At 30.1% G+C, this 17,637-nt stretch overlaps 2 protein-coding genes across 2 annotated transcripts in view; one reads left to right on the forward strand and one right to left on the reverse strand.

Moving 5' to 3' along the window:
• Positions 1-17,637, reverse strand: part of LOC100160173 (dedicator of cytokinesis protein 3) — a 38,495-nt gene that overhangs the window by 18,131 nt on the left and 2,727 nt on the right. The window contains exon 6 of the mRNA XM_029486347.1: positions 17,610-17,635. Coding sequence (XP_029342207.1) covers positions 17,610-17,635 — 26 coding nt within the window. The remainder of the gene's footprint in view (positions 1-17,609; positions 17,636-17,637) is intronic.
• Positions 2,565-7,289, forward strand: LOC100163664 (innexin inx3). The gene is made up of 5 exons (XM_001944428.3): positions 2,565-2,999; positions 4,602-4,811; positions 5,286-5,695; positions 5,756-6,172; positions 6,366-7,289. Exons 2-5 carry the CDS (start codon positions 4,649-4,651, stop codon positions 6,552-6,554), a joined length of 1,179 nt encoding a protein of 392 aa, XP_001944463.1. The 5' UTR covers positions 2,565-2,999; positions 4,602-4,648; the 3' UTR covers positions 6,555-7,289.

Consider the following 17,637-nt stretch of genomic DNA (forward strand, 5'->3'; position numbering starts at 1 on the left):
CTATAATACTTATTCAGTGTACAATGTACATATAACATATGCAAAACACCGTGCAAAATAAATAGATGCGCTTGTCGGAAAATAAGTAAAATGGTTATTATTATATCATAATGATTGTAGTTCTTAAAAGGTCTAAATGCTGTTTGTCCGTAATTGTAATATGCCTGAAAAACAGCAGCCCGTTTGGAAAAATAATAATTAGTTCGCAAATGGGCTACCCCATTGCAAAGAGCCTATAGTCTTTTCGCAAAAATACTAATTTTCCAAACGGGCAATGGCCTACGACATATACATGTATTGCAAATTTGTACAACGGTGGAGGGGGATGAAAAATTGGTGGTTAGTTTTATTAAATTATACCTATTGAATGGTGTATCAGCTTAAAATTAAAATATTACACATAATGTGTATTATCAATAGGTAATTCAAAACATATTGATAAACCTATTCATTGTTCTAATTTGATCAAATTTTAACACTACCATCTACAACACTACTATACTATATAATATTTAAGTTGGTATTTCTTAGTCACTTTAAAATACAACTGAGATGATCGACTTATGGGAAAAAAATGATTGTTACGTAATAATATATTAATTCGATAATACTGCAGTATTTTCTACATAGTAATTCATAGGCGCAAATAAGGGGACTTGGTCCGGCCCAAAATTCAGGATATAACATTTCAAAAATGTGTAGGAATATGTTTATATGTTTAATTTGTTAATGAAATAACAATAACTGTAATAGATTTTTAATATTTACATATAGATATCATGGGAAGGTATATTATTATTATTATTACTAGGGTTGTGAATTGGTAAAAAAATGCATTATTTTTAAAATACTGTAAAACATATAGCTTTTTGAACACAAGTATGAATTAGCTACTATAGTGAGTTTAATTTTTGCATTTTTTTGTTTTTTAATTTATTAGATTATTTTTACATTTTTTATTATTTTTTTGTTGATAATTTTAATAGTTTCTATCAGTTAAATATTCGATACACATAATTTTATGAATATTTTTTATTTATTTAATGTTCATCTTATACTTATTGTTTACACGTTCTGTACATTTTTTGAGATTTTTCGTGATTTTAAAGTTGTCAATGCTATGAATTCACAGCCCTAATTATTAATTCCCATTCTACATTTATGTACTTAATGTTCTGACAAACTTTGTAGTTTGTACGCCTATTTGACGATGTTGGTTAAAATATTAATTTTCGCTGGTGTTTTGAAAATATAAATAATAGCAATAATAATCTATATATTATCAAACCCTCGAATGGACGGGATATTTATTATTATATAATAAGATTGGTATTATTTTAACTACAAATTTTAAAACAATTTGATTTGTATTGATCGCTTAATAAATTTCATTATGAAAAGTATTTTTGGTTTTTTAGAATAAGTACGATTCAAACAAGGATGAGTGCATCTGGTTTTCTAAAAAAATATTCAGCCTCCTAAATTTAAAACTCAATTTGCGCATATACGTATTAATCTTTACTAATTTACTAACAATAATGTAAGGTAATATGTACTTAAATAATTAAAATATTCCTAAAGACCTCGAAATTATAAAATTGATAATATATTTTTCGATGTTTAAATCATGTTTTTATGTATAATTATAATATTATAATTTAAAGCATCTGCTCTGTGTAGACATTTTAGATTTTGAGCGGAGCAGTGGAGGCATTGTTGCCAATCAAAAACCAGTTTTTCAAATATCAAAAATTCCTGCAACTAAAAGAAGATGGAAAAATTGTATAATTGTCTTGGAGCAGTAGTTTTCGAGGAGAAACAGCAAAATAACGAACTATATAGAATAGTAAGCGTTTGGCAAGCTTGGTTTCTACCAAATGTTGACGATTTGTATGTAAACCTATACAGTAGAATTGCGACGGTGTATATAGATCGTATTTTACTCTTCGTCATGAATCATGATGAAACAAATATACTTTATACTCTGTTCCCACAGCGAGAACAATACAATTTATTATACAGTGCAGTAGTGCACGGAAATCCGTTGTTTACTTTATATAATATTATCGCACATTATATACACTTAAACGAATTCTCACCGCATCCAAACTTTCTATTTTTCACTACGGCAGTACACCGCATGCGACTATCAATGTTACTGCTGTGCATGTTCTAAGACGATAATTATTATTTGTAACATTTAATCAACAACATCAACAAGTAAAAACTATTTAAAATTCGTAGTTTACCGATTTGCCCGCTCGAGTCACCTCGAGGAAATGCAAAATGTAATATTATTATCGCATATTATCATAAATCATAAGATTGTATGGCAGTATGACACGAGTATATTATAAATTTATAATATATATATCTTAAATCGTGGTAGATGAAAATGTGAAAAACGCAACCCGTTCGACGAAAACGGTCGGGGGGTGGCGCCACCTACCGGCCCGAACCGGTGGCGCGTTTCCGTAAAATGCAGACGAACGCGGTCGACAAGATTATTTCCAGTTTCCACTATAATCTCAGGACCGATTTCGGCAGTAAATCCATCGTAATAACTAATCACTAATAATATTATTATAACGTTAAACGTATAGTCTCGATCGGAAATCCGCCTCGTAAATCCCCCCCACGCACGCGTCTATCCGCAGTCTGCACCGCCGAACACCGACTTGACGTGTAACGCGGTGGTGAACACATAATATCGTCAAGCGCTCGGCGGATACCGGTTCCGAGCGCTCTGCGTTCCAGCGGCGGCGACCAACCCGTGCGGCGCGGCGCGCGTTCGTCCACCGGTTCGATACAGTCGACGAACGGCGAACCACTAGTAACGGCGACTGCATCGACTGGGTGCGGACCATCGCCAACCGATACGTGTTACACGCGAAGTAACGACAACACGACGACGACGACGACGACAGTAAAATAATAATATCACGATTCCAGATCGGCGGCGACACACGATATTTCGCCGAGGCATTGCTGACGGACTGGTTAGTTTCACACGATTTAAACATAATTATTTTCCTCGTGCGCTTTAACAACAATAATATCTTTGTTGTACGGTGTACATAATATTATATGATACATTTAATAACGGATGCGATAGTGCGAGATACGGTTTGCGGTGTCGCGGTCTTGTCGTGGCTCTGAGGTTTTTTTTTGCTTAATCAATATTGTTATAATATTAATACGTATTTTGTTGTCATACGAAATTATTTTACGCGACGACTTGTTGCTGCTGTTCGACCTATGCCGCTGCGAACACCTGACGTATAGCGAATGACGTCTGGCGCGTCGCCGCTTCCCATTGTTTGCCCATCACACAGTGTGTAAACGTGCTTTTTGTTTTTACATAGGTATTATTGTACAAGTACCTACCGAATGATAATTATGTTTTGTGTGTACATAATATTATTATTATTATGTAGGTAACACACTCAACACGCGTGTATTACAGTGATAGGTAAACAGGTATGATGTGCGCACGCATCATCGTCGTCCCCGGTGCTCGTGTTGTTATATTATAAATAGGCGAATAGAGTATGGGGTACGTCAGAATTCTGGAGGATCTTTTGGGGAGAAAACCCATTTAGATTTATTATAATATCATATTATCCCTAAAACATCCCTTATATCTTATTTTCCCGTGATAATGTGATAAAGACTCTTGATTTAATAAAAACACGACTGGCGACGATGGCCGGATGGCGGTATCTCGAACATCTGCCGCGTCTGCGACGAATTCGTTCGGGGACGCGGGACTGGGGGAGTGAAATGAATCATTATTACAATTTATTTACAAGTAATAAAACGTTGTGCAACGGAATATTGTACGAGTCACACGTCATTGTTGCTGTTGTGCGCAGTGTTATAGAGCCAATAGGTGAACGAGGAAAATTCGAAGAATGGTCGGTGCATACTGTAATGGGTACATGACTACAAGACTACATGAGTCACTTGGCGGCGTACCTTTACGGCCGTCGGCCGTGTACAGCACTACAGCATACGATTTATTTCACCCGAAGACATATTATATATATATATATACATACATATTTAACAACAATAATATATACAGCATACACGTCGGAATTATTATTACGGGTATGCGTGCGCGTATGTGATATTATTATGTGTGCGTGCGATCGGGTCGAAAAACCAGTTTTGAGCATAATAATAGACAACGGGCAACCGTCTGAGAACTCCGGTGCATTCGAGGTGCTGCGGCTCGGCCAAGAGAGTGGGAGTGGCAGGGGGAAGGAGGACCGTGGCAAGTGGCACGGCACAGCACGGGAGGCTGTTGACATCAGACAACAGATACCTGTTACTGCGGGTCTGCGTGTCTATAACATTATACCTATACAGGCAAACGGCATACCAGCTCCGCCGATGTCCAGTAGTGGCATGCCAGTGGACGGTGTGGGTTTTCGTTGTTATTTTTTCTACGCATCCCCTCCCTCCCCGATTAGCCCCCCGATTAGCCGGCTGTGGTTTTTCAATTTTCGCGCGATTTGTACGACGTTTGAACGATCGTCTTAGCAATACTCGGGAAATCGTCGATGAATAAAAACTAATCGTCGTTTTGCATTTAGATTCTATAGATTCAATCATTGTGTTGTAACGCATAAAGGACGACGAAATGGCCTTATTCCCGATGCTGTCGTCTGTGGCCGGCTTCATTAAGGTGCGTTACGTGGTGGACAAGGCCAACATCGACAACGCCGTGTTCAGAGCGCACTACAGGCTCACCACGGCGATACTTTTTGGATGTTGTATACTGGTCACGGCTAACAATCTAATCGGTGAGTGTGACATTTTACAATAGTTTTTCCAACGCGAATTCTATATAAAATTGAAACTTATTCGGACAACAACAACTCGCGACGGGTGAACGCTGCTTTATTATTGTTTGTAATAAAGCAGGCAATTCCTTTCAATTGACCCTGGACCTATATAAATAATAAGCAAGTGAATGGGTTGTTAGAAGAGTAGATTATTAATCATAAAAACAAATTAACATTACAAAGTGACGTAACTGTTGGACCAGGATATAAATTCCCTTTGTTGCCTCTAAAAAAGAAAAAAAAAAGGTATTCCGATAAATAGTAAAATAGATTTGTATGCATCTTGGGAATTTTAATTTTTTTTTTCTTTGGAATATATTCTGATCTGTTGCTTTTAATTCTAAACTGCAACTGTTACATTTATTGTCGAGACCAAAACCAAATTTTAGAATTTATCACTCTGATTAATCATATTGGATTTTTTATATTTAGGTGATCCTATAGCTTGTATAACTGATGGTGGCATCCCAGAACATGTTATCAACACGTTTTGTTGGATTACTCATACATTTACATTGCCGGATAAACATGTTGGTGTTGGCAAACATGTTGCTCACCCTGGTGTATCAAATTATGTTGACGGCACCGATCAAATACGATACCATGCATATTACCAATGGGTGCCATTTATGCTATTCTTTCAAGGCGCTTTATTCTATATACCCCATTGGATATGGAAAAATTGGGAAGAAGGCAAGGTTCGCATGATCACTGACGGTGTACGTGGTGCTTCTATTGGACAAAACGAAGACAGACAAAGTCGTCAAAAACAATTGGTTCAATATCTAATTGATACTTTACACATGCACAATGTTTATGCTTCTGGATATTTCTTATGCGAGGTAAATAATTGAATAAAGCATCAATTTTGTATTTATTTTAATGTTTGATGTTATTTTTAGATATTCAATTTTTTGAATGTGGTTGGAAACATGTTCCTAATTGACAGTTTTTTGGGAGGTGAATTTTTCACATATGGTATTAAAGTGTTAGAACTTAGTCAAGAGGATCAAGAAAACAGAATTGATCCCATGGTATCTGTTTTCCCAAGAGTAACCAAATGCACGTTTCATAAGTTCGGTCCATCTGGATCATTGCAGACGCATGATGCACTTTGCGTATTGGCATTAAATATCTTGAATGAAAAAATCTACATATTTTTGTGGTTTTGGTTCATTTTATTGGCAATCATATCTGGAATGGCGTTGGCCTACAGTATTGCTGTTATAACATTGCCTTCAATTAGAGAAACAATTTTACTACGCCGTTTTAAATTTGGTACACCACAATCAGTATCAGCACTTATCAGAAAAACACAGGTAGACTTTCAACATTTTTTTTTAAGATTTATTTTGCTTAACTGCAAATCAATAATTATATTAATAATTTAATTTTTATCTCACTAGTTTAACTACTTTTGATGGAAAATAAAATAATGAAATCCACATTCTCTTTGTGGTTAAAACCGATTTTTATATTTACAGAATGTCATAAAAATTAATTTTATTTCAGGTTGGAGATTTCTTATTATTACATCTTTTGGGCCAAAATATGAATATGGCAGAGTTTAACGAAGTATTAGATGATCTCAGCTCACGATTACATCTGGGAAACAATTTACCAACTGCTCCTTCGACCCTAGAATTATCACCAATGTATCCTATGGATAAATTGAGACTTCACAAAGAAACTGAGGCTTAGACTTGATGAACAACAAGAATCGATCAATGTCTGTATTTTTTTTTTATCTAATAAGAAAAACATTTGGAGTTGAAAATTTTTAATCTCAAACTGTGTTCAATACTTAGAAAAACATTCCATTTGCATAACCTTTGAACCTTAAGTAATTTATCTGTTATTCAAATTTTGTACTAGTAATCAATAATTAGTTCTAAGACAAAATTTTTTCAATGGCATATTTTATTTTAATACATTTTTATACATTTTCCATGTTAAACAATTTGTAACCAAACTATTCCTACATATAAATAAATATATCATGTTCTTTTATATTTTAAATGATTGACTAGCAGTCATATTATGATGTATCTTGGCGCTAATTAGTATAAACAATAACTTTAGTTGTATTTAATAAGTTATTTTGATTTTCAATTAGAGGTTTAACTTCTATTAAAATTGTAATTAATTGTGATAAGATATTGTGAACTGTAAATTTTAAAATTAATTTAGTTGATTTATTTTAACAAAATATTGTATAAAAAGTCTCCTAATATCGGTATTGATGATTTGGTTTTAATTATTAAATTTAAACGACTAATTATGTATTAAATAATGATTTTAAATAAAACATGAATGAACTCGACAATTATACATTTTATATAAGCTATGAATTATTTAATGATTATACACATTAAACAATTTTATTTCTATGTTATATTACACTTACTAAGAATTAAATATCTATTATTATTTTAATATACTCTTATTATTTCACTTATAATTCTATTTGTATGTGAAATTATTTTATAGTTTATACTACCATTTATATTTTAAGGTACCACTAGACTTGAACAACAGACAAGAGTTATTATGTATTTGGATTTTTTTCTTTCGTCATTAAATTCACTATTAAATTTACCATGTAAAAGTGTGGGCACATGGGAGCCATTATCCTCGAGACAAGTTTTTCATTTTTTCTGGTTAGACCCCTCTTCTATAGCTTAGCATCAGACCAACTACAATACACAATAGCTCTACATGAGTATTTTATGGTAATGTATTTTATGGATGTTTTTTTGAGGCAATCATATAATAGTTCTCAATAAATAATTATTTATAATATAATCTTTAGGAACTTTACTTTGATAAATAACTAAGTTCAGTTAAATTTTTTTATAGCCATAGTCCATAAGTAACCAAGTTAATACTAATACATAATACAAAATACATTGTTTAACTAGTTGAGTTATTGATATTTTTTCCATTATAAATGTAATGTATTTATGTTTATAATATTATGCTAATGGCCTTAGTCGAAGCAAAAATGTGTACAATTTCAAGACCAATATAAAAAAGGGACCTAACGACAAGTTACTTTTAACTTTTCAACTAGGCACAACTTAACTCATATAGCAATTAGTTTCTAGGAATACGTAAAAAAAAAATACTAATAAATATTTGTATTTACATAATGGACTATTGGAAAGACCCCGGTTCCCGATTGAGGTGGGAAGATGTGATAAAAAAAGACGTGGAAACGCTAATTGGAAGACAGGACTGGAAAACAAGAGCGATGGATACGGAAAGCTGGAGGATTGGATGTGTGATGGGATGGTCTTGTTGGCCGGAAAACTCAAGAAGAAGAATTTACATAATGACATAATATGGTATGATGAATGGCAAACGTTTAGAAATAATTAGAATGAAAATTAATTTTTTTGAAATGTGAATAAGACCGTGTTTAATTAAAGAATACTTAATATGTGCATGTGAAGATGTTCATTTTTTGCAATAAACATGCAACAATGAACAAATTTATTTTTTTCTATTAGCTCTGAGAAAATATACTATTCACGCCACGTTTCGTTTTGTAGTCAAATTAGGTAACCATAAAATGTTTAGATGTTATACATAAATTACTAAGAATGTGGAAAACTATGATTACTTATGATAAGTTAGTATTAATTTATTGGAACTAATTGGTTATAAATAGTTGTTACAATAATTTATTATAAATAGCTGAATTACCCGACGTTGCCCGGAAAAAATTGTGATCGTTCAACTCATTTGGGTGTAACACGCTGTGTAAGCAATGTCTTTTTAAAGTGTAAATGATATTATATTTTAATGTATGTATAGCCATCCCGACGCGCGTTGTCCGTGAGTTGTAATTATTAGAGCAGTAGCAATCTAACTGCGGTAGATCGCGGACTCCGTGTGGTTTGTACGTAAGTACTATAAGGGCCCGTATTACAATAGTTAAACTCCGGTTAAACCACCGAATTCATCCGATAAAATCAGTGGTTCAAGCGTAATCGAGGTTTAAACTATGATTGTAAAACGGGCCCTAAGTGTTAGGGACGTACCCAAGAATATTTCAAAGGGGGGTCTACATTTTTTAACATGTAAAAAGTATAAAATCAGTGGTTTGCACCTTAAGAATTTTAAATTCTGTCAATAAATGGGCGGAGGCCGGAGGGTCCAGACTCCCCCCCTTGGGTATGCTTCTGCTAGGCGTATAATTTAACTCTAAATTCTAAAGCAGTGTTTCTCAACCTGGGGGTCGCCAACTTATTATTTAGGGTCGTGTATGAATTAAAATTGTATGTATTATATGTATCTGTAAATATTTGGTATACATTTTGTTGATTAAAATTAATAAATTATAATATTATATGTTGTATAATTATATATATTATAGTATTATATTTTATGTTGTGTACAATGCACAGTAATTTTCGTATTAATTATTAATAATATTTAAAAAAGAATATGTATAGGGGGTCGCTAAAAAATTGAAATTCAAAAAGGGGGTCGCCACAGTAAAAAGGTTGAGAAACACTGCTCTAAAGTATCAAAGGTATACCAAGTTTGTCGTTTTTACTAAAATTCAACATACGGCGGATTAATACAATCAATTGATACAAAATCATAACCTAACTGTACTAAAATCCGATGAATAAAAAAACCAAACATTCCTATGTATATAAAGTAGAAAAAAAAGTGAATATTAGAAAAAACAATCAAAAAAATTGGTCAACCAAAACCGTGGTTTGATCTTGAGACATTCTGTACATAAAATAAATTGAAGTGCTCCCGCGCCAACAGGCATTAACAGTTATTATTATAATTATTAAACCTAATAGCAACCATTTACAAACAAATACATTTCCATCGTAAATCACAAAATCCCTGTTATTTGATCACCTCCCTGGGTCAGAACTCTAATTTACCCTTTTTAAATTAGCCTATCTTTTCCCAGAGGTCTAACCTTTAATCTATCTCTGTACCAAATATCATCGCAATCGGAAAAACGGTTTAGGAATGCATAAATAGTAAAGACATACACCCACAAACATTCACTTTTATATATTATATAGATATAAAATTAGTGAATCAGGGATTTATAATCAATGGTGCAATACTTATAATTGATAAGTGTTATAACTAATAAAACAATTTTAATATTGAACGAAGATGATGGTGCTCAAGATAAATACTTCATTTATAAACTTTGCAATGCTAGGTATGTTATTAATGATATTTAAAAGAAGAGAAATATATAATTTGTACCTGTTTAGCTATAGTGATTCACATACCTAATATAAATATAAATCCAATTGACTTTTTTTTTATGATATATGATTATATGAACAATAAAACATAGGATTATGATTTATGATAATATAGGCGCATAGGCCAGTAGCATACGCAGGATTTTAGTTCGGTTAGGGGTTTACCTGAGTAAATAATTAGCATTATTTTTTTCTAAACAGTTTTTATATAATTGGTTAGGTATAACAAATTATATTTGGTCTAAAATGTTATCTACATTTAAAACACTCGAGTGTTTAACCTGGACATCTGTCACCTGGTCATCTATAGAGCCTCTTCGGGTTGTAATAAACATGGTAATAATTGATGGACGATGATACATGATCACCGATACGACGATATTAGCAGACGTTTAGTAATATTCTATATAAAATAAAAAAATTAAACTATGATTATCAACGTCTTTATCATATTAAAAGATTTATTTTATATCTATTAAAATTGACCAACAATTGATCGATTCTGTGTATTGAAACAGTGGTAAACAAAATGTTATGGTTAAAAGGAAGACATTTCTGGGGGGGGGGGGGGGTCAGAACCTTGAACCCTACCCCTGCGCACGTCACTGCTAAGGTGCGAAGTAATAAAAAAATTTGTTTCATAACAATGCGAGATTATATTTAAAATTTATAGTTGCATATTTTGCATATTTGACCATTTTTCATTAATTACCTATAAGTGCATATTTGCACTATTTGCATATATAGGTGTAAGTTTATAATTTAATAAAAAAAAACAAATTTTAAATGTAGATATTAGTATGATGGAAAATTAGTGGTTCTTTTCCTCTCCATCACTCGTATTTTTACTTATTGCCTATTGGTAAACTATATGCGTGATTTATAAAAACTCGATGTACGAAAAAAAATAGAAAAAGAAAATTATCAATTATTTGTTAATATACAAGATTTTTATTATAAATTACAATTTGAAATGTTGAAAACATTATCTAGATATTAAAGTAAAAAGGTTTTATTCAATATAGATACGAGTACTATGATTTTTTTTAATACATATTTTAATAGCATATTTAGTGATTCTCTAGGGCATAAGTGCATGCTTATTTTAAGGATTTTAAGCGAATGAAGTCCCTAGCCCTACTAATAGTTAGTACTATTATATAATTTGATAGTTTTAGATTCTGAGCGGTGCGACGAATGTATTGATTTTACAATGATATGTCTTTCTTTTTTTTGGGTGTTTACATGATAAGTAGTCGAAATAATGCTTCGATTTTAAATTTCAGTATTATGTTCGACGAGAAAGTGAATCTAGTTGGTACATTTGGGAGCTAAAAATTAAAAATTACCAGTAGTTTTCAAAAGAACCGGGAAAAAAAAAATAAGAAAAAGACGGGAATTTTTACGCAAAATCGGTTTTTGACAAAATCAATTTTGGTTTTTGGTGTAACTCTAAAGCGAATGGTACAAGGAATTTTTACTGAATGTTTTCATTTTCTATACACTATATAATAATTAAATATTTTGACTTGTTTTGAGCTGTTAACGGATATTTTCAGTTTCCAATTTTTAATTTTTTTTTCTATGAATACCAATAAAATTTTATTTGCTGGGTCAATAAGCTTGAAAATTTAATAGGTGCCAAATATATTATCACAATGGCAGTTGAAAAATATTAAAAATACAGTCAGATTTTTTTTTTATTGTATTTAAACTTCGAATTTTGATAAAAATCACGAAAATGATCAAATTATTTGGAGCAAGAAATTCATAAAATGTAATACAAGATTCTTCATAATTTTGTCTACCTTCATCAAAAAAAAAAGGTGGGTAAGTGGATTTCGCTCTGCTGTACAGTAGGTTACAAGTGGGTCACTGTATAATGGATGGTATTAAATTTGAATTCAATGATATAATATCATTGTATAAGAAAAACGATTCTGAGCGGAGACGGTATGTCAGTCTAGGTATAAGACATATTATATACTTATCTATGGTATTAAAAAAAATTGACCTATAATAGTTACTTATAATAAATTCCAAATTAATCATATCATAATATCTATTAGGTACTTATAACGCGTTATACATCAACAAAAAACCGTGGTACTATCATAGATATATAATAGTATACTTTAGAAGTTTCAAGTACCCACGAATAATATTATACAATCACAATAAAATAACTAAAATAGTTATCCTAGGTTTTTAATATGTAATTTCGTCCAAATTTGTACTTAAAATGACTATAAAAATAAACTGTGTAAATGTATTTTTTAGATTTTTTGGTAACAGAATTAATTACTTACGTGGAATCTTGTTTTAAATTTTCAATTCTTAGATACAAAAATTGAACATTTTATAAATTTTTAACTACAAAATAATTTTTCAAATTAAAATTTGATACATTTTGTCAAAATTTGATCTTTAAATGCTTATAAAAAAAAATTGTGCCTATGTATTTTTAATATTTTTCAACTGATATTGTAACAATATATCAGGAGCTTTGTATTAAATTTATACACTTTTTGGCCCAACAGATAAAACTTTATTGATATTTATAGAAAAAAAAAACTAAAAAAATTGAAAACTTACAATGTCCGTAAACAGCTCAAAAAGAGTCAAAATATTTTCAAAATTGTATGGTGTATAGGAAATGCTAATATAAACATTCAGTAAAATTTTCATGTATCTGCAGTTATTCGTTTTTGAATTACAACAAAATAAGGAAATCGCTACATGAGAAATCGAGTGAATATCCAATGTTGTAAAAATTTGAATTTCAAACGATCATAAAAATTTAATTTGACTTTCTTATAGATATTTTTTGTTTGATAAAGGTAGATAATCTTATATAAGGAATCTTGTATTACATTTTCATATCTTAGATTTAAAAAGAAAAATTTTTATGAATTTCTAACTCGAAATAATTTGCAAATTTTCGTGATTTTTCCATATTTTGTCATTTTTTGAACTTTAAATGCTTATAAAAAAAAACTGTGACTAACGATTTTTAATATTTTTCAACTGCCTTTGAAACAATATACTAGGAGCCTTCTATTAAATTTTCAAGCTTTTTTGATAAACAAATAAAATTTTATTGATATTTTTAGAAAAAAAACTAAAAAAAAAATGAAAACTGACAATGTCCGTAAAGAGCTCAAAATAAGTCAAAATATTTTGAAAATTTTATCGTGTATAGAAAATGGAAATGTAAACATTCAGTCAAAATTTCATGCATCCACGGTCATTTTTTTTAAAGTTACACCAAAAACCAAAATCGATTTTCTCGAAAACAGATTTTGCGTAAAAATTCCCGTTTTTCCTTAATTTTTCTTTTGTTTTTCCCGGCGCTTTTGAAAACCACTGGGAAATTTAAATTTTGACCTCTCCAATGCACCAACGATATTCACTTTCTGATCGAACAAGATACTGAAGTTGAAAATCGTAGCATTATTTCGACTACTTATCGTGTACACAGACACAAAAAAAATAAAAAAAAAATAAAAAAAAAATAAAAAAACACACATCATTGTAAAATCAATACATTCATCGTTTCACTCAGAATCTAAAAAATAAATGTCTACCTGAAAGTTAAATTAAATTTTTATGAACGATTGAAGTTTTTATAACATTGGATATTCACTTGATTTCTCAAGGAGCGGTTTTTTTTATTTTGTTGTAATTTAAAAACGAATGACTGTAGATATATGAAATTCACACCATATGTTAAATTTAAAATTTCAACAATTTCATTGTTCAAATTTGGTTGAAATTAGATAGGTATTTAAAGGAAGAAGAACAATTTTAGTTTTATGTTATATTTTTATAAATATTCTGTGATATTATTATATACACATATGATAATAAACAAATAATAATAATTTAACTTAAACCGGCTACTGTATTAATAATAACAATATAACAACATTAATAATGTAAAATATCCCAGGCTGATAAACCGTCTCCGCTCAGAATCGTTTTTCATATACAATAGTCAATGATATTATATCATTAAATTCAAATTTAACACCATCCATTACGTCACACACTCTTAAGGGGCTAAGCCCCCTCAAAAAATGTCTATAGCCCCCCCAAACATTTCCTACATTTTGTTTTAAGCTTATTAAATATTATCAAAGTAAGGCTATTTAGCCCCTCCAAATCCAAAACGCTACCTATTTGCGCCTATGGCTACTGTACAGCGGAGCTATACCCAGAGGCGTATTTACGATTTTGGCGCCTCTTTTTTTTCAGTTTCCTTTTACTCAATGTCACAAAAAACGTTTAAGCCCTCTCTAATTAGAAAGTTTATATTTTCGCCGTTAAAAGTGATAACCCAAAATTTATATTTTACCCCTTAGTGCACTTATAATTCCACTAGTTTAGAGAACACTTTTATTTTACCATTACCACTCCGTTTATTCCTAATAAAAAAGTCAACCTTTATAGTTTAATAAGACAAATTATAATTTTAGATTTTAGCCTTCTTTTTCTAAACTGTACTCATGACAATATAATAAAATACATTGTATTATATAGAAAAATGTAGGTATAGAAATGTAAAATATATAATAAGAAAATATACAGGTTATCACTTATATCAGTTATCAATAATATAATTCCTCAACAAATCCAATAAATTAAAATCCCCTTTGAGGGACTAAGAATTTGGCGCTCCCGTCATCCCTACCCCCTAAATACGTCACTGGCAACACCCACTTACCGGCTTTTTTTTTTTAGATTAATAATTTTTCAATAAAACTAACGCTTAAGACTTTTTATATTTTCATACAAATTTCTTGTTTTATTCACAGTCCACAGATATCAAAAGATCTTACTAATCTTTAATATTTATGCTTGCCTTTTAAATGTTGTATATTTTGAATAGTTTGTAATTTCTGCAATTCTGAATTCTTATATACTGAATTATAAATTATATCAATATCATACTGAAATCTCAGTAATAAATTTAAAAACATAAATTTTGAAATGTAATGTAGTTCATAACTGTGTATGGTGTATCTAACATATTTTATTTATAGTACCTATATACTTTTAAAATATGGAGAGCTAAAATAAAACATTTGAGTTTATAATATAACATTGTATCTAATATCAATTAGGTTGATAGATGCTATAAAAAAACTTTTAAAATAATTGATTATTATTATAGAGGATGGAAAGGTATAAACACTGGGTAATATTTATTCATAGGTACAAATGAATCAGGAAGTTATGCATATTTGTTTAAGTTTTAGGTGATATAAATGCCAAAAAAAAATCTTTACTATAAATATACACTAGACGTTTAGACCCTTGTCTATTAAATGTTTTTAAACCATTCAAGAGATCATTACTATGAATCATAAAAAAACTAAAGCAAATAAAATTTCAAATCATATTAATATTTAAAAGCAATCATAAATGTAATCAATAGAAAAAAAGCTATTGATGATTAAATCAACCAGCAGTGTAATTACAATTTATTTTGTTGTACAACTATACTGTTCCTCAGTGGCTATTTTCAAATATTTAAAAAAAAAATGTATCATCAGAATATTTTTGACATTATGTATATATATTATAACATAATAGTTAATTATGTAACACTGAAACATTAAGAGGGAGTTGTACTCGCATGTGTCTCTCCGTCTTACAAATGTACAACATAGCAAAAACTGTTTTGAGCGAGAAAGAACTTAGAACACTACAGTCATAACTAAGAAACAACATTTTCACCACATAAATAGGAGAAATTTGGCTGTGCAATATCGTTTTTATTTTTTCTTTAAAAAATGTATTTAAGTTTGAAAAACAAATAGTAATGGATTTTGAAACAATAAGAACTGTTTTCGTATAAGTGATATCAATAATATTAAAATTATATTGTACAATCAAAGTTCTTCTTTATATGTGGTGAAAATGTCGTTTCTTAGTTATGACTGTAGCTTTCTCAGTTCTTTCCTGCGCCAAAACGTTTTTGCTATGCCGTACGTGCGTAAGACAGAGAAAACATATGCGGGCGAGACGTTTTCTTAAATGTCCTTAAATAGACCATGGGGCTGACTGCTTCAATATTAACAGGTGTTAAGAAGATAAATTTTTAATTTTAAAATACATAATTTTAAATTAATTTTCTTTTTAGGTCACTTGCATTTATTATCTACATCTTACAACTTACAATCTAAAGCATAGAAAATGAAGTGTATGAGTTTTTATTAGTTTTAATTTTAGAATCACTCAACCTTATCAAATTTAAATATAACAACATGATCTGTGTTCTATCAGAGGTTTTTTTTGTTATTATTGATACTTAAAAGCAAGTTATAAGTTTGAACAAATTTAAAAAAAGACTTCTGAGCCAGATAAAGATACTGTTGTTTATTTAAATTTGACAATAGATCTATTCACTCTTATATTAAAACTAAAAGTACATTTTTCATATTACGCGATTAATAACTATTAAATATCACATCTATTTTATATTTGGTGAAATATATTTTTAGGACTATTGTCCTTAGTATACAAAATTTAATTAAAAAAAATTATCTGAAATTTACAGAGGAAAAGAGTGGTTCTCATTTGAAAAAAATAAGTTTGTATTGCCACATGACACTCCTTAAATGGTATAAAATTATAAAAATCTAAGTATATCAAAATATGCACCTTTCAGTATACATAAAAATCCTAAAAAGAAAATAAGAATTTGAATGAATTCATTATTATGAGCAGGGATTGGCAACTTGCGGCCCATATAGTAATGTCAACGCAATATTTGTTTTCTTTCTCAAACATAGTATAAGACGTAAAAATCATTTTTATGATTTTTAGTTAAGCTTAGAGTAAAATTCCCTATTACAAAAATTATAAAAGACAATACTTTTGAGGGTTTAACCTATCAGATTTATATTTTATTATTATTTGACATTCAAGAAGAAAAAAAAAATTGTAAATTTAAATTATGTTACTGTTTTGAGGCAATATTTTGACAAATTTATGTTATACCATCAAAAATATTAATTTCTTAAATTCACAAAATTGAATACCTACAATTTAAGAACATTTTAGTTTAAAATAATGTTTGTGAACTTTAGTCAGTACCTCATGAATGGAATATTAAGAAAATTTTTTAGAATTACACAACTATTGAGTGATGGAAATAACTCCAGTGATATTTATTGTTGTTTATGAATATTATATAAAAACCTCTTGTGCAGAGTTGCATAGAAATCTATAAATTTAATGGCCCAATCATGGATCAGTAGCTCACAATTGTTTCTTTAAATATTTAGTGACTTATTTAACGTAACTCGGCATAAGCATTTCATGATGTAATGGAAAAGAAGTAACTCAATACAAGCAACTAATTTTCTAAAAATGGTCACTTGGTTAATTTCCAAATATAACAATTTTCTTTGCATTCTGTTAGCAATACCAGTAACCCTGCTTTTAATAGCAATAGAATAAAGCAATTAACATGCAATATTTCTATATTTACCTGTTTCCCCAATCAATTTTTGCAGTTG

The sequence above is a fragment of the Acyrthosiphon pisum genome, chromosome A1 (genome assembly GCF_005508785.2).
Source record: "Acyrthosiphon pisum isolate AL4f chromosome A1, pea_aphid_22Mar2018_4r6ur, whole genome shotgun sequence".
Classification (NCBI taxonomy): domain Eukaryota; kingdom Metazoa; phylum Arthropoda; class Insecta; order Hemiptera; family Aphididae; genus Acyrthosiphon; species Acyrthosiphon pisum.

Coding starts and splice junctions, on each gene's coding strand:
- LOC100163664 (XM_001944428.3), top strand. CDS start 4,649: ATGGCCTTATTCCCGATGCTGTCGTCTGTGGCCGGCTTCATTAAGGTG. Junction 4,812..5,285: donor CACGGCTAACAATCTAATCG/GTGAGTGTGACA, acceptor TTTTATATTTAG/GTGATCCTATAGCTTGTATA. Junction 6,173..6,365: donor CACTTATCAGAAAAACACAG/GTAGACTTTCAA, acceptor ATTTTATTTCAG/GTTGGAGATTTCTTATTATT.